The sequence below is a fragment of the Myotis yumanensis genome, unplaced genomic scaffold (assembly GCF_028538775.1).
Source record: "Myotis yumanensis isolate MYYU_CA2020_CCGP unplaced genomic scaffold, mMyoYum1.0.hap1 SCAF_10, whole genome shotgun sequence".
NCBI lineage: Eukaryota > Metazoa > Chordata > Mammalia > Chiroptera > Vespertilionidae > Myotis > Myotis yumanensis.
This window is the reverse complement of record NW_027223761.1, coordinates 42757168-42777750: the sequence shown is the minus strand read 5'-3', so window position 1 is coordinate 42777750 and position 20583 is coordinate 42757168. Positions and strand designations below refer to the sequence as shown.

Here is a 20583-nt window from a genome sequence, read left to right as displayed (position 1 = left end):
CTTCCTCGGGCCTGTCTCCCTCCCCCTTCCAGGGCTGCCTCCTTGGTCCCCGCCGGGAAGGAACTCGCGGGGGGCGGGGCCGAGGGGCTGGATCGGAATAACTCGGTTATCTGGACGAATTGAATTAACTTCACACGAGCGCTGCCGGGCCGTCTCCCCTCCCTTCTGCGGGGCCGCAGGTGGAGAAGCCGGGGAAAGGGGTCGGGACCTTCCGGGCTGGCACGATGCGTACAGACCAAAGGTCTGGGCTGGATTGGGGCGGGATGGGGACTCCAGCGAGGGGGCCTCGCGCAGCCCCGCCCTGAACCTCGGGAGCCTTCAGAAGGCGGCGGGTACCTTTTGGGGTGGAGGTGGGGTCGGGGGCAGCTGGGGCGGGGTCTGGGCCGTCTAGGCCCCGCCCCGAGGAGCTCGCTCCGCCCCCTCGGCGGGGTCCTGCGCGTTAAAAGGCACGCGGGCGAGCGGGGCTGCACTTGCGCTGCACCCGGGTGGAGCGCGGCCGCGACGGGGCGGGCGGGCTCGCGGGCGTTCAGAGCCGGACTCGAGTCCTTGGCGCCTGGCACTCGAACTCCCACCCCGACCCGCACCCGGCCCGGGACCCCGACCCCGACTTGGCCCGGCCCGGCCCCCGTCCTCGCGCCCCGGGCCGATGGACTACTCCTACCTCAATTCGTACGACTCCTGCGTGGCGGCCATGGAGGCGTCCGCCTACGGCGACTTCGGCGCCTGCAGCCAGCCCGGAGGCTTCCAGTACAGCCCGCTCCGGCCCGCCTTCCCCGCGGCCGGGCCGCCCTGCCCCGCGCTCGGCTCCTCCAACTGCGCGCTTGGCGCCCTACGCGACCACCAGCCCGCGCCCTACTCGGCAGGTGAGCCTAGCCCCAGCCCAATCCTCGCTCCAAATCCTGCGGAACCCCCAACGCCTTCCCTGCCCCTCCAGTGACTGAGACAGTCCCCACAGCCGCCACCATCTCTGCCCCGGCCAGACCCTCCAATGCCCCGCTGGACCCTCAGTCCCCCTGTAAGACGGGGTAACCTAGGCAGCGCCGAGCCTCCCACTCTCATCCTTCCCAGCTGCCACATCCCCATCCCACACCCTTAGGGTCAAGGAAACAGCCGGTCCAGCCCCAGGCCCTCACCAGGCCCTCCCCTCCCTACCTGCAAAGACTGACCACCGAACCTCTCAATCCCTGTATTCTTGGAAGATGCTCCGGCTCAGTTTAACAGGCCCCCATCCTTATCATCACCACCCACTGCATGCCCGACCCCCAGCAAGGACCCTTCCAGCAACGGAGCTGCCCAGATGGAAACCTTCCTAGAGCCCAGAGCCATCAGGCCCCTCCTGCCTGGCTTTGGACCCATCCTGCCTGTACCCACACCCTTCCACCACTGCATCCCATTCCATGCCCTGAAGAAAAGGGTGCCCAGGTCATGAGGCCACTCTCATGTCCCTATTCCCCCTGGGGACTCTCCCAACTAGAGTCCCGCAGAACCCAGAAGCTGCCCCTACAACCCTCGGGCCCCTTGATCCAAGTCCCCATATGAACCCCCAGTCTCATGGAGCCTCTCAGCCATTCCCAGCCCCCCAATTACAGTCCAAGCTGCCCCACCCAATCTCCTTATCTCCTTCCTTCCGGGGAAGACCCCTAGGAACCAACTAGAAGATTGGGGCCTAGGGGTGGGGGTGGGGAGGATGGTAAGATAGGGACCTGGATTTGGAGAAATGAGATCCAGAGAGAAGGAGTCAGAAACTGGAACAGAGCTGGGGAGATTGGGTGCTCTGGGCCTCATGCGGATGGGGCCTGGGAAATGGAGAAAGGAAATGGGGAGATGGGCCCCAGATAGATGGAGTTCTGAGCTGGGGGAGATAGGGACTGGATAGAGGTGTGAGCCAGATGGAAGATTGGGGACCCTAGGAGAATAGGGACCCAGGGTTGGGGAGATGGAGATAAGAACCAGGTGGTGGAGACAGAAGTATGGGAGATGGGGACGAAGGAAGATCAAACAGATGAGGAAGACGCGGGGAATGGATGGGGTGTTAGAGACAGGGATTCAGGGAGAGAGAACTAGGGTGATAGGACAACGATGAAGAATATTGGGGGCCCCTGGAAAATATGGGGACCTAAGTGGGAGTTGGAGAGAGGGATGGGGAGACAATGTCAGAACACTGTCTATGGGACAGTGGGGACTGGGATGGGATAGATGGGAGACCGGGATGGGAAGAGAGTGAGGGGGGAGGGTGGGACACAGAGCGAGGTGCCTGCGAGGAAGAAGAGGGGCAAAGAGAAGATGGAGGAACCTAGATGGGGAGAAGCAAGGACACTTCCCAAAGGGCACCAAGAGAATGGTCCGGAAGAGGAAAGTTAGACGGAGGTTTGGATGGAGAGGAGGAAGAGAAGGGGCGCCTGGAAGATGTGAGATGCAGCTGAGGACATGGGGCCTGGGAAGGAGGGAGATGGCGGGGTAGGGCCAGATCGGGCACTGCCGAGGGGCTGTGTCAGGATTGAAAGTAGACCCGAGCAGGGGAGTCTCCGCCGCCCAGCCGAGGTGCAGGACTGGTTCCTGGGGAGAGTCTCGGTGCAGATGAGCCCGGAAAGCCAGCCAAGGTTTCGGGGGGACCGAGCGGGACCTGCCGCCAGGCGGGCAGAATGGCTGAGGCAGAGACACGCTGATGGGAGGGTCGGAGCGGGTGGTGGACTGGCGGGAGGTGAGGGAACAGGGCGAAGGCCGACCACAGGTAAGCGGCTTGGACGGGAGGGGCAGATTCTCGTTCCCTCGCTGCTGCTTTTGGGTCTCACTGCGCCACGTCCGCTGTGACCCCTGCGGGCCCCAGCGAGCCATAGAGAAGGCGCTCGATCCGAGGCCGAGGGGCCAGGCCGGGGACGGGGGACGGGAGCGATCCCCGCAGGGGCAGGACGCAGCGGGCTGAGCGCGGCCCCTCACGCTCCACCCGGTCGCTCCCCTCCGCGCGCACCGCAGTGCCCTACAAGTTCTTCCCGGAGCCGTCGGGCCTGCACGAGAAGCGTAAGCAGCGGCGCATACGGACCACGTTCACCAGCGCGCAGCTCAAGGAGCTGGAGCGTGTCTTCGCGGAAACCCACTACCCGGACATTTACACGCGGGAGGAACTGGCGCTCAAGATCGACCTCACCGAGGCTCGCGTGCAGGTGCGTGTTTGCGCGCGCGTGTGCGGGAGTGTGTGCGCGGAGGGGGCCGGGGGTTATGGCCCGACACCTGGGGGGCCGCGGGACGAAGGGGCCTCGCCTGGCGGGGGGCCAGGGCCCAGGTGCAGGCGGGGTAACCGGGCAGGAGAGGACCGGCAGCCTGGAGAGGCGCCGGGACCAGGGCCTGGCCGACCTGAGGCCTCGGGAGACGGGGCTGGCCGGGCCCGCGATTTCCCTGCAGTCCCCCTGGGAGGGCCGGGCTTGCCGCTCGGTGCTGGGGGAGCGAGCACGGAGGCCCAGTGGGTAGAGGGGGTGCCCCAGGCGGCCTCAGGTCCCCGCATGGTGGAAGGGGGCGAGAGGAGCCGGGCAGCGCCAGGTCCCCTCCCGGGCTCTGCAGCTGCGAAGCTCCGGGCGGGCGCAGAGCCGGGCCAGGGCGGACGCCGATGTCTGTTACAAACCGGAGTGCACATGTCCAGCGGGTCCGCCTTAACTGGAGACAAAAGGTTTCTCCTGGGGTCCTAAGCCGCTCTCGGCCGCCCCGGGGCACTCTAGGCGGGTCTCGGAGCGTCTTGCGGGAGGGAATTGGGGGGCAGGGCCTTTGGGTGCTGAGGGGAGGAAGGCGGAGTGCCCCCAGCGGGGTCTGCGCGGGGAGCTGACCCCAAGGACCTGGAGAAAGGGGCCAGCCGACGAGGGGAGGCGAGGAGGCCAGCGAGCTGAGCGGCGGAGAGCGGAGGGCGGAGGGGCCTCGCGGGGAAGCCTGCGGCCGTCCCGACCCGGCCCTGCCCTTCCGGACGGAAGCCTCCCTCGCGCCTGGCGGCCCCGGGCTGACCGGCCCCTGTGCCCGCAGGTCTGGTTCCAGAACCGCCGGGCCAAGTTCCGAAAACAGGAGCGCGCGGCCAGCGCCAAGGGTGCGGCGGGCGCGGCGGGCGCCAAAAAGGGCGAGGCGCGCTGCTCGTCCGAGGACGACGACTCCAAGGAGTCCACGTGCAGCCCGACGCCCGACAGCACCGCGTCGCTGCCGCCGCCGCCCGCGCCGGGCCTGGCCAGCCCGCGCCTGAGCCCCAGCCCGCTGCCGGCCGCCCTGGGCTCCGGGCCCGGGCCCGGCCCGGGGCCACAACCGCTCAAGGGCCCCTTGTGGGCCGGCGTGGCGGGCGGCGGGGGCGGCGGGCCCGGCGCGGGCGCCGCGGAGCTGCTGAAGGCCTGGCAGCCAGCAGAGCCGGGGCCCGGGCCCTTCTCCGGGGTTCTGTCCTCCTTCCACCGGAAGCCCGGCCCCACCCTGAAGACCAATCTCTTCTAGCCGCTGGACTCGGGAGGCTCCGGGCCGGGCCCCAGAGACGCCCCAGCCCCTCCAAGACCTGACAGAGCCCCTCCCCATCCCGGCCGCCTGCCTGGAAGTCCCCACCTCCCGCTGTGTCTGACCCCTAGGAGCCCCCTCCCTAGTTCTGGAGACAAAGTCAGAGCCACTCCGGTCCCCATCCACCCCCACCCGGCAGAGCGGGGTACTTTCCCCTGGGACCCCCCTGCCCCCTTGGAGAGCCCAGAGGCGCGTCTAGCTTGGCTTTCTTTGGAACCGGGATCAAATAACTGCCGGTCCCCAACAGGGTTCCAACGTGAGGGTCCTCCGGGAGGACAGCCGGCCCTCCCCTCTCCGCAGCAGGCTGGGCCAGTCCCCACCTCGGTGAGCAGCCAGCGGCCCCACCCCTCAGGCTCACCGTAATCAGCAGCCTGAAGGGCCCCACCAGTTTGTCCCCCAGCGTTTCCTCCTGGCCCAGAGGGTAGGCCCTTTAGAGAAGTGGAGGGGCTGCCAGGCCAATGGGACAGAGGGGTTTCCTCTTGATTTTTTGTTTTGTTTTATTGTTGTTCTTTGAAAAACTTGTAATTTATTGAGGTGAGTTTTGCTCAATCCAAATAAAACTTAATTTATTGAAGACATCATGCCGCTAACCCCTCTGAGTGCCCAGGATGGGGACAGGCTGGCTGCTGGTAAGAGCTGGGTCTCCCTTGCTCCCAGAGGCTGCTACGCACGCAAAGACCAGGAGACAGTGCGAACTAAGCAAACTGGCACTTTATGGCAGAGATTCATCCCCTATTCCCAACCGCCCCAATAATATTAAAGTCCCTGCCCTCCCTAAACCCACACAGAACATCTTAAATTAAACCCAGCCCGGTACTTGGACTGTTCCTTCATTTCCGGATGGACACCCCAGATGGGTGTTGGGGAGAGCCCCGCCCGCTGTGCTACAGGCCCAAGAACAGTGGTGAAAGTGAGGGTCCAGACGTACCCAAATGGACCCCTCAGGCACTCCTTAGGTCTGAGAGGAGGGGGCCAGAAAGGGAGGGCAGCACCAGAATAACCAAGGTCCTTGGTAACCATGGCAACTGATCTCTGGTGCCCCTGGTATAAAAGGAGGGGCAGGATGTCCTAATTAGGGCATTCCAAACGATAGGGTAGTGGGGAACACAGATTCCAAATAAATAGGTAGAGAGGTGCTGCCCACCCCTCATAAATTTTCAACTCGGGGGCCATGGCTGGGTCTTCGTAGGGGTAGGAAGGGGCGCTGAATTCGCAGCTTCACAGTGCCACCGCTATCACTTGCTGAGCTGCAGGGTGTCCAGAAGGAGGCGCTTGTGAGCCGGGTCCTGCACCCCAGCCTCCTCCAGGTCCTCCTCGGTGATGTCGCTGTAGGAAGGGGGTAAGGGAGTCTGAGTGATGGGCGAGGTGGTCCAGACTCTGGACTCCGGAGGACCCGTGGCTCCGCCCCAGGGCAAGCCCCACCCATCTGCCTCCAGCCCCAACCCCACCTGAGAAACTCCAGGTCGTCCCAGCCATTGTGCACCAGGCCCTCCTCATAGCGCTCCAAGCCGATGGCCCGCAGCCAGGCGCCCATGCCCGCCTCACCCAGCCCGCCGGCCCGCCCGCTCTGCGGGCACGGGCACGGGCACGGGCACGGAGCCTGAAGAAATAGGGCATGTCAGGGAGAGCACTGAAAGACAGCCACATTCTACCACATGTCCTGGGTGTGGAGGGAAGGGAGGCAAGGACTGGGGCTAACCCATGTCTCCCAACTCCCCAGTGCCCAGCTCAGGGTAGAGGGGACACCGCGGAGTGTTGAATGGTGTAAAAGGACACCACAGGTCAGGGACAAGCCCACACCTCCGGCATACACAGCCAGCCACCCCTGGTCCACACACCTCCTCTGCCAGGTCCTCCTGGATGCTCTCTCGGATGCGAGGTGGAGGGAAGCTGAGCGGCCGGCCATAGTCTGAGGGCAGTCCCCTGGGTGGCTGCAGCTCCAGGGGGCCTGGCAGGAGCACTGAGCGGCCAGGCCCAGCAGGAGCGTAGTCCACCTCACTCAGTGTCTTGGCCATCTGCAGCACCGAGCAGGAGCGATCGTCCCCACTGGCTACCTCACCCAGGAAAGTGCTAGTGGGTGAGGGACCTGGGGGCAGCGGGGGTCTTGGATGGGCCTTAGGGGGTGGTGGGCCACGGGCCTCACCCCCACTGCGACCCCGGACCACTGGCCCTGGCAAAGGATCCAGGCTTGGAGGCAGGAAGATGGCCGAGTCTGGCAGTGGTGGGGGTGGAAAGTCTGGAGGGGGCAGTGTACCCCCGGGCTCCTCATCTGATGAGCTCCCCTCTCCCACACGGGGAGGCCGGTGGCGACCAAGCTGTGGAGCAGGCACTGTGATGGCCACCTTGTTCTTGGTGGCAGGTGGGACAAGGGCCCTGGCAGGCGGAGGTGGCTCTGGGGGCAGCAGCTGGTGTGGGACCCCTTCAAGGACGTAGTAGGCAGGGTTATTGAAGCTGTTCTTGGGCGGAGGAGCCGCCACCCCTTCAGGCTCTGGAGCCCCCTCTGGCTTCAACCTGGGTTAGGGAGCAGGATAACTAAGTCAGAACCCAGAAACCAAAAGTGAAGGTAGTGGGTGAGGTAGCAGGAAAACCAGACTGGGAGCCAGGAGACATGTGACCTTGAACATATCACTTTCCCTCTCTTGAGGCATCTGAGACTGACCTACTGAGGACTCTTGCTCAGGAATTCAAGTTGGTTTTACACAAACCTGGCGATAAAACCAAGATGACTGATAACAGCTGAAGCTGAGTGAAAAAGCACCCCCTGGACCTAGGAGTTTTTAGTTAAGTGCAAGCAACAATTGGATGTAATCACTTTCCCAAGGTATGATCCACAGAACACTGTGGATATTAATAGTTATTGTGTGGAAAAGAAGTTTCCTGGCCCGTTAAGTTTGGGAAACTATATTCAACAAAGTTGAAAAAGGGTTTCCTTCCTGTCCACATGCTCAGAGCTTTGGCTAATACTAATGTGCACTGGGAATATCTAAGAAAAGAATCTAGCAAGAACCGTTTCTCAGACTCACTTAATCACAAACCCGTTTCCAGGGGGCACTACAGAACAGTGAGTGCTCCACAGAGCGCGCAGAGGGAAGCCCGAACTGAGGCGCGTGCCTTCTCCACACAGGAGGCTCAAACGAGCTCTGTTTACGTGGAGGGAGCTGTTGCAGAAACCATTTCTCAGGCAGAACTGAGAGGAAAGGCTGACTGTGCTCCCTTTGACTCAGAGAGCCACACCTAAGGGAGCCTGGCTGGCCAGAGTGGCCGTGGCGTAGGGCCATGGGGCAGCAGAGCACCCAGGCAGCAGACAGTCCCCAGGCTGGTGCTGAAAGCCAAGCACAGTGATGGATGAAGTTCTCTCACCTGGGGGTCAAGGGCTCCTCCCGGGGAGTAGCTCGAGGAGGGGCTGGTGGCCTCCCAGTGGGTGGTGGTTTCTCTGGTTCTTCGAATAACTTGGACAGTGGGCAGAAGGCCTCTGTGGGGGCTGGCTTTCGGCTCCCTGACCTGCCAGGGGTGCATAGGGCAGGAGAGATGAAGTAGGGGCTGACCAAAAGCCCCCAGGGTCCCCTTCACATGACACCCCACACGGCCCCAGCTCACCTGGGCTCTTGGCTGCCTCGGGACACAGAGGGGGCTTTGCCCTTTGTTCCTGCCTCATCCTTATCAATGCTGATCCACTCTGGGGGAGAAAGGGAGCGGGGACTCAGAGGGGACTTGGGGTCCTGGCACCCACTGACCTTCCAGCCTCTACCCAGCTACTCCTCAGGGCAGGCCCTCTCCCAGCCATGGCTGCAGAACTTCCAAACGCTATATTCCAGGGATTCCAACATGCTCTCCCCACACCCCTGGTCCTTTCCTCCTAGGCCTACCCACACCACCTCATCTCATGCCCCACAGCCCTCCCAATGGAGCCCCCACCGTAGAGTCGCTCACGGGTGCCCAGGCGCTCTGTGGGCACCCGCACCTTCATGGAGCCACGGATGTTGCCTGTCTCCTCGCCACGGTGGGACAGGAAGGTCAGGAACTGCTGGGCCGTGCTGCCAATCATGGACTTGAGCGCCACCACACACTCCCCTGAAAGGGCAAACCAACAAATTGTCAAACCTTTCTAGGGCCCCGTGTGGCTTCCTATGCTCCTTGGCACCCCTCACCCCTCACCATAGGACTCATAGCCATCCATGGACTTCACTGTGAGCAGGAGGTGCTGGTCCTGCAGGTACTCGATGTCGGCCAGAATGGGCTTGAGCTGCGGAGCGGAGAGGCCCAGTGAGGAACAAAGCCCCCACTACCCCCTCCTGCCTGACACCACTCACCCCTACCCTCAGGCTCATGCGTGATCACTGCAACTCAACTCTTAAGGAAAGAACCCAAATCCTTAATGTAGAAGACACAGCCCTAAACGGGCCTTTCATAGCACTTAAAAGCATTGTAACTAATTAATTTTCTGCATCCTCAATGGCCAACATAGGACCTGACATTTAGCAAAGGTTCAAAAAGTAATGATTAAACAAATGAACAAACTGTAACGTGGCCCCAAATGAAGCAAACACCCTCTCCTCACTCATGCCCACCCCTGACCCCCTGACATGCACACAGACGCATGTGCTCTGCAGGCTCTGCCTGCCCTCCCAGGCCAGCCCTGAATGCGCTCCACTGCACCCTCTCTGTGCCCTCACCCACGAGCCCAGGCACTGCCTGCAGCCTTACCGTGGGCAGCTGGCGTGAAGACCACTGCACTTTGAGGAAGTTGATGTTATCACTGCTCTGGGCATCGTTCTCAAAGCTCTTCTTGTACTCTGGGGTGGAGGTGGGGAACACCCATTAAGTACCACTTCCCGGTACCCTTCCCCCTAACTAGGGTAGGGGGCTAACCGCTCTGGGCACATCTGGCCTCCCTTGCCCCTTGGCCCACTCCAGCCCTGGGCCCCTTCTGACCCTCCAGGCAGGTGGAGTAGAACTCAATGAAGAACTTGGTGCGGCTGGCCGTTTTCACAATGGCCTCGATGCTCTCAAACTCAATGTAGGCCTGGTCTGAAGTCTTTGAGAGCCCTGAGGGGCAGAGAGCAGAAGGAAGACAGGAGGGCTGAGAAGGTGACAGGAGGAAAAGGACAGAGAGACTGAGCCCTGGGATAGGAAGTCAGGGGCCCTGGCAGGGCAGGAGGAAAGGCCAGGAGGGGCCTCCTCAGTCCCAACAAGCCAACAGGGAGTGAGACCCTAATGCCCAGACCCTAGATCAGAGCAGACACAACTCAAGGATGAGAGATCATCTAAGAGGTGCTGGGGACCAGAATGCCTCAGGGATTGCCCACCAATAATCCACCACACCATCAGGCACATTCAGGGGCACACACGTGGCCCCAGGCAGATAGCTACTCACACATATACACACATACTCATGGGCATGTACCTCTTACGCTGACCCAGGCACACAGACACCCTCACATATCATATTCAGAAACATTCCGCATGTATGTGTACACACACACACATATATTCGAGCCCATGCACATCCCAGGTCTCCACCTGTGCCCCCCAGACGTGTGCTACAGCCACAAGCATATCCAGAATAGTCACCTTTCTTGGAAATGAACTGAGAGGTAACTCCCACCTCAAATGTCCCAAACACGGGGGAGTGATCGCTGGTGACAATGTCATCAGTGCAACCTGGGGAGGGGGATAGGAATGGGGGCTCAGAGAAAAGCTGTGTTCCCACTTCCCAAAGCAGAGTCAGGACAGTGACTACCCAGGATCGCCCATCACCCTTTCCGTGAGGCTCTGACCATAGGAATTGCAGATGATGTGGGTCTCAGGGTAGGATTTCCAGAGAATCCGGTCACACCATGAAGGCACGTTGGTCCGGACCTGGGCAGGGGATGGCAGCATGGTCAGGGCCAACAGCTAGGAAATGCTCAGCACAAGCCCCCCCACCCCCCAACTCCCAGAGCTGATGAGGCCTCACATCCTTCCCCTTGGATCCTCACAAGACCTAGTATTACCCCTATGGCCTCAGAGGGAACAGAGCACTGGAGTGGTAACTGCAGATGCCTACACCCTTGACCCCACAAGCACTCTTGATTCACTGCAGCCCTAGGGTCCTAAGGCACACCTGTTCTCCTCACTCACCCCAGTTGGCTTCTGCTTATGCCAGGCATATGTGTCCCGGGAACCTCGCTCGTAGCGGTAGGTGGGCGGGAAGGAGATCTCCTCTTCACCTAGGGAAGGCAGGGAACAGGCTGGGGTCAGGGCTCAGGGATATCACAGATCTCTGGCCCTCAGACCTCCTACTTGGCCCACACTCACTGAATCGGAGGAAGACCTTGTGCTTCTCCCGCTCCAAGTTGAGCTGGTCTACCCTGAGCAGGGGCTCAAACTCCTTTCTGCTGATATAGTTCAGGATCTCCTGGGGTGGGGACACAAAGGCTGAAGACTGTCCCTCTGAGCCAGAGCCAGAGCCAGAGGTGAGAGCCCATCTGACCCCCAGCCCAGCCACCTGCTCGCACCTGGATATCCATGTCCAGACGGTAGTTGAGGTCCCCAAACCAGAAGAGGTGAGTGAAACGCAGAGAGATATCAAAGGCACTGAGCTGGCGGTCGCCCAGAGAGAGCAGCCGAAGGATGTCCAGGTAGTTCTGGTTCCGCCTACAGTGAGGATAGGAGGAGGTCCCCAGGGTCAGGACTCAGGGACAGGCAGAAAGGTAAGAAGTCTCTGGGGTCAGGGATGGGGTAGGGATTAGGGTCCCTGAGGAAAGGGGGGTCTTGAGTTGGGATAAGGGAGAAGGTGGTCTCTTGGGACAGGGACATAAGTAGGTCATGGACTGGGATATGGGAGAGGGAATAGGCCTCAGGTGAATTAAGGGATGGGGGTGAAGGCACCCGCTCACCGGGCAGTCTTCTCATTTCCCGAGGTGAGGTGGCAATTCACAAAGCCAAATGAAGTGCCATTGAACATGAAGGAGACGCCCACAGCCCCCTTGTTTCCTGTCAGGACACCAAGAAAAAAAGGCCTGAGTCACCCTTAGAGGACTCCCAGCTCTCCCCCTGAAGCAGCAGTGAGAAGGTTTTCCCAACACGCCCCACCCACACATTTGAGAAGGTAGGCAGACCTCTGACACACACCCACACCTTCCCTGGAGATCCACGTGGGGAACACACAAGGATGGACTGAGTCTGTCTGCATGTGTGAGCAGAACCCCTGGAGATCACAGGTGATTCCAAGGGTGAAGCTGCAAGGACCTACAGATTCTGGGCAGAATCTACCCTGGAGGAGCACTGGACTGCAAATCAACAGACCTGGGCACTATGCCAGGCTCCACCGCATGCAACCTTGAACAGATCACTCAACCACTCTGGGCCTGAGTTTTATCATCTACTAGAGGCCCTGTGCATGAATTCGTGCACAGGTGGGGGGGTCCCTTGGCCTGGCCAGCAACTGGGGCGGGGGGGGGGGGGGATCTGCCCCCTGGTGGTCAGTGCGCATCATAGCAACCGGTCAACTAGTCGCTTAGGCTTTTATATGTATAGGTGAAATGGAGGTAATTATCCTGGCCTGCCTTCCTGGTGGGGCAGATGAGATTTAGAATAGGAACATACTTTACAAAGTTCAAAGAGTTCCATATATAGAAAAGCTGAGACCACCCAAAAGGGGAAGATCCTGGGCTGGAGAGGAAGCAGGAGGTCCATGCTGCTCACCCAGGGTGTTGGCAATGCCAGTCTTCACGCTGGAGGTACTGACATGGCTGATGCGGTTCTCGTGCTCTGGCTTGACCAGCACAGCCACCTTGATGTTCCACAGGGACTGCATGGCAATCTGGGTGGAGAGTACAGAGTCACTTCTGTCCTGAGCTGGGCCACTGTCCACTACCACCTCCCAAACAGCCCATACTATATCAATTATTCTGGCAGGCACAGGATAGGAAAACTTGCTATTTTTTTTTCTGAGGGGCAAAAGAGAATCAGACCCTCTCATATCATGAAGGACTTGGGTTAAATCTCATAGAGGATATGCCCATAGGCCAGAAGAACAGCCAGTCAAGTTGTGTTCCCAGGGTCACCATAAGGTCAAGCAGGATAGTTTGGGATGGTTGTGAGGAGAGGGGATTGGACAAGATGACCCCCCTCACCGGGCGGTAATCCAGATCTGTGAGCTCCTTGAGGCCCCCGCGTAGCAGGTCCAGCCATTCTCGGTCACACACCGAGTTCTCCTGGGTCCCAAAAACATAGATGTCATGGGGTATGGCAACTGTGACCTCATCCAGGGTCTTCCCCAGTCCCTTCGATGTGAACCAAGATGTCACATTTTTCGGAGGAGGCACACTTCCTGGAGGTGGAGGGGATGGGAGTGGTCAGGCCCCTGCTCTGGGGCCATTTCTCCCTTCCACCTCGGCCCCTGCCCGCAGGCCTCACCCATGTTCCAGGTGCCTATGAAGACAGAGATCATGTCGGGCTCATCCTGCTTGGAGTGCTTGTTCTTCATGAGCTGTAGCAGCTGGCAGAAGGCCTCCCGCTTCTGGGGGAACAACAGCCAGTAAGAAGCAGGTGAGCAGCCAGGGAACCCCTCCTTCCAGGGATACCCTGCTAGGTAAGCAGGTACCGAGAGGGGAGGGGCATGCCTGTCTGGTGCACCACTATATAGTTCATGCATATAATAGGTGCTCGATAAATGTTCATTGAATGAGTATTTAAATCTACCCTCAGGCCACCCACTCTCCATACATGTACTCTCTGCCCTGTCAGACCCACCCTGCCAGGAGGGATGACATGCCTATATCATGTGTTCCTTCTCTTCCCATTCCATGGAGACTCCTGCAGCCCCCAATGGCCTGGCCCAATCTGCTGCTCACCCGGGCACTGACAAAGATGAAGTCCTTGCGCTGTGTCCGGTCCTTCTCCTTCTCAAACACGACACCCAGCTTGTTCTGGACACGCTGAGACTTAATGAGCTGGCGGACTAGGGGATGGAGAATGAGTCACACTGGCCTATGTACTGAGGCCTGGGGCTGCCCTGTCCACCCCTCCCAGTTTAGGCCCTGGCTCACTGCGGTCATGTGTGAAGGTTGTCCAGTCCTCCTGTGAGTCTCGCTGTCTCCGCAGCAACACCAGCCGCCCGCCCTCGACATCCACGCTCAGCGTGAACTTCTGTGATTTCCCAATCTTGGTCAGATCACCCAGGGTCACATCCAGCTTCACCTGCAGGCCAAGAGGTAAGGAGATGCTGAAAAGACCTCGGGGCAGGCAGCAACCCCTTCACCTCCAACTGTCCTTTGACCCATGAGACCCCAGCTGGCACCCCCTGCAATGTACCTCAAAGGCCTGCACAGGGATGGTCTTGGCCTTACGTGTGCATGGCTGCAGTGGAGCTGGGGGGGCCGTGGAACTTATGTCCTGAAGGGCCTTCAGGGCCTGGAGAGAGCAAGGGCAGGGCAAGGTCAGAGGACATACAAGGACAGAGGACAAGGGCAGAGGGCTGCTCCTGAGAGGGGCATGATAGAGGTGCCCCTAAACTGTAATTTCAGGGTTCAGCTCAATTAGGCCAATGGGAGTGGTAAGGGACTGGTGGGTGAGAGGTCAGAGGTCAGGAGTCAGGCCACCTTCTTCTGGATGCCTGACAGGAAGTCCTTTAACACTGACAGTTTCAGCACCAGGCTCTCTAGTTCCTGCTCCCCCGTCTGCGGTGGGTTCTACAGTGAGAAGGAATAAGTCTTGTACATGAGGCCACCATGCAGGAGGTCCCCAACTCAGCCCCAGAACATGAACCCATTCCCCAAAGATGTTCCCACAACCCCACCTGTTGCTGCAAAAGGCGGGTCACCATGGGTGAGCTCTGCTGGTCAAACACCTTGGACAGAATTTCCAGGCCAGACAGGACCTTATCCACCTCACTAGGGGAGACATCAGGTCAGAAGAACTGCCCACCCCGATTCAGGTACAGGGAAGGGGGGCTTCAGCCTCCACCATGAGGATGCAAGGGTTCAGGTGAGGAAAAGTCAGGAGGCAATGACTGGTTCCCTGTTCAGGGCCAGAGGTCAGAGGTCAGGGCATCTGTGCAGCAGGGGAGAGCAGGTGAGGACAGGTCAGAGGGGTCAGGGTGCGATGCATGGTGTTGGATGTCCCAGGTACCTGTGTAGCCTCCGGCATGAAGTGGCAAGAGTGCGGGTGAGGTGGGGCAGGTTGCTGGCTCCACTCCGAACAGCCTCCAGGTCCAGCCCGTAGCTGCCCTTCAGGTACTCATGCGAGACAGTGCTCAACCCATTGGGAGCACTTGAAGGAGGGGTTAAGAAGTCAATAGAGGCCTTGCTGACCCTGTCCCAGCACCCCTACCCTATCCCTACAGGAGACAGTACTATTGACGATCAGAGTACCATGGATCAGGGTATCTGTCTCTGGGGCCGAGATGGGATGGGGGCCCCTAGGGGTGAGGCCTAGAAGGTCTCCCCACCTTTAGTGAGAACATAGTTCTCAGAGGAAAAAGGGACTTCCTGCTCAGTGGAGGGGGTTGGGGTCTTACCTCTCAGCAGCCGGAGTTGTGGGGGTCTCAGGGGCTGGTGGGGGGCTGCTGGGCCCCACAGAGGCACAAATGCTGGTGGAGCCAGAGCGTGGGGGCAGCGGGGGCTTCTCATCCTCCCCATCTGTGGACAGGGGTCAGTGGGGCATCCATCTGGGCCTCCCACCCTCAGTGAAGTATGGGGGAATGCCATGGTGATCAGAAACTTCCGTGGAAAGGGGGTAAAGGTCCCTGGCATCACGGTTAGGGCTGGGGCTTTAAAGAAGGCAGGTTGAGAAAATGGGATGGAAAGAAGCAGGTAGTATTTGAACACGAGGCAGGGCAGGCGTTTGCACACTGCACACCGGGTGGCACCTGAGGCATCGCGGTCGTCTTGCGGGTCTGGCTCTCGCTCTCGCTCCACAGGCAGCAGCAGGGCGCACACCAGGCCCTGGTTGGGCTGGGCATACAGGCCAATGAGCTCGCCCAGGGTCTGGAAGCGGCGCACGGGCACACCCTGCGAGGTCTGCAGCCAACAAGGGTGGGAGAAGGGTCAGCCAGCTAGTCCCAGGCCACAGGCTGGAATCAAGGTCAGGGGTCAGGGTCTAAGCCAGTGATGGCGAACCTACGACACGCGTGTCAGAGGTGACACTCGAACTCATTTTTTTGGTAGATTTTTCTTTGTTAAATGGCATTTAAATATATAAAATAAACATCAAAAATATAAATCTTTGTTTTACTATGGTTGCAAATGTCAAAAAATTTCTATATGTGACACGGCACCAGAGTTAAGTTAGGGTTTTTCAAAATGCTGACACGCCGAGCTCAAAAGGTTCACCATCACTGGTCTAAGCCCTTACCTGCACAGCCAGGAAGTCTTCTCCATCAGGTAGAATTCGATATGTGTGCACATGCTTCTGGTACCTGATAGCAAGGTGGAGGTCAGAATCTATCACTCCCAGGCTAGAGTCTAGGCCCCAAGGTACCCTCACCTCCTGCCACTGGACTCAATGCCAGCCCTTTCAGCTTGGCTTCCCTATAACCATTTGCCCAAGCTGTACAGGGTTAATGATGGGGGCAGTCCACGTCCATCCTGCTAGTGTCACCAACAAGCAGGACCCCCCCCCCCCCCCCCACCCCCACCAGACCTACATAGTCTCCACACCCACCGCAGGGCCCGGGAAGTAACAGACAGCTCTTTTGTGGCCTCCACAGCTGTCTAAACAGCCCCTCTGGGCTGTGGTACCAGTCTGGGCCCCCCGCCAGATTAAGAGTCCTCAGAAGCCTGGGTAACCGCTGTTTGCATGCATGGGCAATGTGCTAACACACATGTGCCTGCTGTCTATGTTTATGTTGGTGTCTAGCTCTGCTGAAGTTGGGTGTGTCTGGGGCAGTTTTGCTGGGGAGTGTAGGGGTATCATCCTGGGGATTTCTACCCCCTTCCCCAGACACCAGGAAATTGGGATGACCTAAGGGGACCCCCCCATGGTAGACCCAGGCCACTAGGAGCCCCAAACTGAGGAGGGGCGATAGGGGTGCTGACAGATGACAGCAACAGCTGAGCAGGTGACAGCTGAGCCAGGCCTGGGTGGCGAAGGCCACACTCAGTGCGGCTGGGAGACTCCCTCTGCAGCCACACCTCAGGGTAGTCTTGCCCAAGGGAGTCACCCAGACTGTGTATTAGGCAGGAGGGGGTGTTGGCTCCAGAGAGGACCAAATGCCTATATGAGAAGACCCTTTACCTTGGCCACAGGGCCATTCCCTTCCTTCAAGTGGGCCCCGTTTGAGGGCTCTCTTGGCTGCCAACCAGACACAAGCCATGCTGGTGTCTGTAGGTGACTGGGTGTGTTGGTTTGTGGACTGTGGGCCTCTGTTTATAACAATAATAACATCCCATTAACTGAGCCCTGTCTCTGTGTACTTAGCACAGACATGATCTCATTAATCTTCACCTTTTGAGGCAGATATTATTATTATCTCCATTCTTTAGAAGAGGAAACTGAGACTCACAGATGAAACACAAAGCAAGTAAAAGGCAGAGCTGGGATTTAAGGCCAGGGCAGAGGCCAAGGCCTTATATCCTGGCCTGCTGATCGATCGGATCGCCTGTGCCTGCTGAGGCAGGGAAGTGTCCTGTATACATGTGGGTGTGTACACAGGTAAGCAAGTATGTTTCTGATCGCCCACCCCCAGGCTCCTGAAATGCTAGGAGTAGCCAGAGTCAGCTGGCAAAGCTGAACTATCTCCCCATAGACCCTCACCCCACCCATCTCCTCTCCTGGCAATGGAGCCCGGATTCTCCCCTCCTGGGACAATAACTTCCTCACCCAGACACAGGCCCAGCTGTCCTCCTCTCACTCAACAGCTGACCCAACACCTGCCTCCCGCCCCTCCCTAATTAGGGGTTATGCCTCAGAGGGGCCTGGGAGGCAGGGCTCAAGGATATTCATCTGCTTAGTCTGCTCCTCTTTAGTCTTCCAGGCTGAGCCGCAGACTTAGGGCATAAGCTGAGACCTAGAGCACCCCTTCCTCTTCAGGTCCACTGCCTGCCTCAGGGTTTCTCAGCCTCAGCACTACTGCGGTTTCAGACTGCATCATTCTTTGTTGTGAGGGGCTGCCCTGTGCTTGTAGGATGCTTAGCAGCATCCCTAGCTTCTACCCACTAGATGCCAGTAGCATCATCCCAGTTGTGACAACCAAAAAATGTCTCTAGACATTGCCAAAGGTCCCGGAGGGGTCAAGTCAACCCCAGTTGAGAACCACTAGCCTGGGCCAATGCACCCCCACCCCCCACCGCCCAAAGATGTGAAGAGAACAGAGAGGTAAGGGACAGAGGGATGGAGGTTTGGGAGAGCTCATGGGGCCAAGGAGAAACATAACTAGATCTAAACAAAGCAGCCCTGTGGCTCCCCACTCACCACCTCCCACCCCTGAGGCCCATAGGAGCCTACCCAGTGTCAGACCGAGCGGTGTGGGGGCAGCTCAGGGAGAAGACTCCAAAAACTAAAAGTGCAAACTCACCCCAACACCACCGCCACCTAGACGGATGGGCACAGCCACAGGGCCAGGCCCACCCAGAGAGGTGCCAAGTCTAGCCCCACACCCAGCACCCACAGTTCAAGGCTAGGGCAGCCGGGAGCCAGAGCACACACACTCACTCATTGATTCATGAAATAATGGCATGGCCCCACACAGCCTCACCCTCTTCTGGACACCACCCTGCCCCCTAGTCCCAGCCATACACAGCCAGGCAGGCCCCAACCTCAGTCCGGGGGCACAGCAACGCCCCCTAAGGGAGCTGCTGACCATCCTCATACACCCCATCAGTCCCTCTGCCCCCAACTCCAACTACACCTCTACCTACCTCTCAGACACCCCATCTCTGTAAGCAGCACTGCACACAGCCATGCAATGCACATCCTCATCCTCTAGCTTCTTCTCTCTGGAGGGGTGCCTGAGGGGGTCTGACAGAGACCCCCTTGCATTTTCCCCCCTTACAGCCACCCTGGCAGCAGGTGGGCACTTGCTCTGCTTCTTTGCCCCCAGACACACAGCGGCAGGAAGGAAGTGAGCCCGGCATCCTTCCTCGGCCTCAGCATACAGCCAAGGCCCCACTCTGGGGGGCGCTGGCGTCCACCGTCCCGAGCCCTCCCCACACTCTCAAGGAACCCCAGCCCGCGCCCCCGCCCGCCGACAGCCCCAGCGCCACTCACAGGACGCAGAGCGCGAAGGCGCCCGCCACGCTCTCGCTGTCTCGGACCAGGAAGCTGCCATCGCGGCCTGCCCGGGCCAGCAGTTCCTCAGCAGCAGCGCGGCTCAGGTCTCGGTGGTACCAGGCAGGGGCCGGGCTGCCCAGCGCGCCCCCCGGCCCGGTGCCTCCGGGGCCCAGCGCCCCGCCAGCCGAGGCCATGGCCCGCGCTGGGCTTAGCGCCGCCCGCGCCCACCGCCCCGCGCCATAGCCTCGGCGCGCAAGGGGCTGAGGCTGGGGCCGCGCCCGGGCCTCGGGCCTGAGGATCGGCGGGCCGCCGGGTCCGGGATCGGGGCACCGCGCTCCGCCGCGCAGGCCGCCTGGTGTGCTGTGCAGCCGCCGCCGCCTGCAGCGCCGGCCTCAACTTGAAGAGAAAGAAAAGTTTGTTCAGAAGCGGCGGGAGGGGCCGGAGCGCAGCGCAGCGCGCAGAGCCGGCGGCCGCCCCTCCCCCGCCGCGGGCCCCCCGCCCCCGCCCCCGCCCCCCGCATTCCCGCAGGACCCGGGACTTCCCAAACCGCACAATGGTCCGCCCCGCCATCACCATCCCGGGGAGATCTAGCCAACCCCCTACGGGAAGCCCAAGTCCCTCCATCCTGTGCCCCGACAGTGTGGGACCCCGGTCCCCTCCCCTGAGAGCGAGTCCCCTTTAATCATCGCCATATGACCCCCGGCTCCCACAGCCGTCTGATTCCGCCCCAGATCCTTTCCATTCCGCCCCCCATAACCTTGCAGAATCGAGTTCCCCAAACCCGTGGACCCCACGATGAACTTCCTTCCATCCCTCTTCCCATCATCCGAGCGGCCCCAACCCCCAACTCCCGTGTAATCCAACCCCCCCTTAGACACGAACCCCTAAACTACACTGGGTCCAGCTCCATACAAATTCCGCGAGGGAATCCCCTCCGCAGAGATCCGATCCCCTACAAACCCCCTGACGAGGTTCGGTGTCCTCGAAACCCCACGCACGGTCCCTGGCAGCCCCTCTCGGCCCGGGCAGAGCCCTTCCCCCCTCTTGGCCAAGTTCCCTGGCACCATCCACCATCCCCGCAGGCCCTGGCCTCGAGGGGTTCAGCAGCCCGAGCCCAGGCCTCCCTCTGCCCGTCTAGGAGGAAGTTCCCGCAAACCCGTGGGCTCCCGACCGCTCCCCAGGGCCGCGGCCGCCGCGCGCAGACCCCCACCTCTTGGGCTGCTCCGGGGCGCCCTTCCCGGGGGAAGCGGCCCTAGACTCTCCGCGGCCACTTAAGATGGCCAGCCGCCGCGCAACCCCCTTCGCCTTCCGCCCCGCCCGCCGCTCCGCCCCCGGGCAGCACCGCGCCCCGCCTCCCCGGCCCCGCGTCTGGATCCCGGAGCCGCCGGCCCGCCGACCCGCCTAGGGACGTGGGGCGAGTCTCGGCCCCACGCCGAGCGGAGCCGAGCCTTCCCGCCCTGTAAGGTGGGGACGAGGTGATGAGGGCGGACTCCATGGGGCTGCGCTCGTAAAGGCCTGGGCACGGGGCCTGGCACCCGGGAGGCGCTCCCACACGGCGGCTGTGTTTATGGTTAAGGAAGGAGACCCGGGGGTGACAGCTGTGTAAACTGCACAGCGCGGCGGCCGAGCGGACGAGTATTCTTAGCACCCGCCCCCGCCCCGGCCACTCTCTCCAAGTCAACAAACTTGAGCCTTTGTGGGCGGGATGCCGAGTGGGGAGCCCCCCAAACCCGGGCTGATCCGACACCCCCGGCCCCCTTCTCTCCCCTCTCCTCCCCTCCCGCCTGGGTGAGGGCCAGACACCTGGAGGTCGGAAGCGGGGCGGGGCCCGTCGCCCGGCTGCCCGCCCCATCCCAAAAAAGACCTAGCCCGTGGCGC

General features: G+C 60.5%; 2 protein-coding genes across 4 annotated transcripts; one reads left to right on the top strand and one right to left on the bottom strand.

The window, feature by feature from the left end:
- Positions 1-505: 505 nt before the first annotated feature.
- PHOX2A (paired like homeobox 2A) lies at positions 506-5084 on the top strand. The gene is made up of 3 exons (XM_070425553.1): positions 506-863; positions 2974-3161; positions 4006-5084. Exons 1-3 carry the CDS (start codon positions 647-649, stop codon positions 4453-4455), a joined length of 855 nt encoding a protein of 284 aa, XP_070281654.1. The 5' UTR covers positions 506-646; the 3' UTR covers positions 4456-5084.
- On the bottom strand, positions 5062-19992 carry INPPL1 (inositol polyphosphate phosphatase like 1). Of its 3 annotated transcripts, none has more exons than XM_070425550.1 (29): positions 19916-19992; positions 18703-19101; positions 15850-15913; positions 15365-15515; positions 15014-15134; positions 14626-14766; positions 14294-14387; positions 14097-14186; positions 13810-13908; positions 13545-13695; positions 13350-13456; positions 12913-13015; positions 12630-12826; positions 12199-12316; positions 11391-11487; positions 11010-11148; positions 10810-10909; positions 10633-10721; positions 10290-10371; positions 10084-10173; positions 9445-9558; positions 9217-9305; positions 8668-8755; positions 8428-8583; positions 8110-8188; positions 7873-8013; positions 6313-7023; positions 5961-6112; positions 5062-5838 (listed from the first exon to the last, which is right to left on the bottom strand). In XM_070425550.1, exons 2-29 carry the CDS (start codon positions 18897-18899, stop codon positions 5660-5662), a joined length of 3939 nt encoding a protein of 1312 aa, XP_070281651.1. In that variant the 5' UTR covers positions 18900-19101; positions 19916-19992; the 3' UTR covers positions 5062-5659. The 3 variants fall into 3 exon arrangements, with proteins under 3 accessions (XP_070281651.1, XP_070281653.1, XP_070281652.1); XM_070425551.1 differs by having other exon boundaries at positions 5657-5838; positions 6351-7023; XM_070425552.1 differs by lacking the exon at positions 19916-19992 and having other exon boundaries at positions 15355-15515; positions 18703-18832.
- Between the last annotated feature and the right edge of the window lie 591 nt (positions 19993-20583).

Coding starts and splice junctions, on each gene's coding strand:
- INPPL1 (XM_070425550.1), bottom strand. CDS start 18,899: ATGGCCTCGGCTGGCGGGGCGCTGGGCCCCGGAGGCACCGGGCCGGGG. Junction 15,135..15,364: donor AGACGACCGCGATGCCTCAG/GTGCCACCCGGT, acceptor CCCTGTCCACAG/ATGGGGAGGATGAGAAGCCC. Junction 13,696..13,809: donor TCCCTGTGCAGGCCTTTGAG/GTACATTGCAGG, acceptor CTTGGCCTGCAG/GTGAAGCTGGATGTGACCCT.
- PHOX2A (XM_070425553.1), top strand. CDS start 647: ATGGACTACTCCTACCTCAATTCGTACGACTCCTGCGTGGCGGCCATG. Junction 864..2,973: donor GCCCGCGCCCTACTCGGCAG/GTGAGCCTAGCC, acceptor CGCGCACCGCAG/TGCCCTACAAGTTCTTCCCG. Junction 3,162..4,005: donor TCACCGAGGCTCGCGTGCAG/GTGCGTGTTTGC, acceptor CTGTGCCCGCAG/GTCTGGTTCCAGAACCGCCG.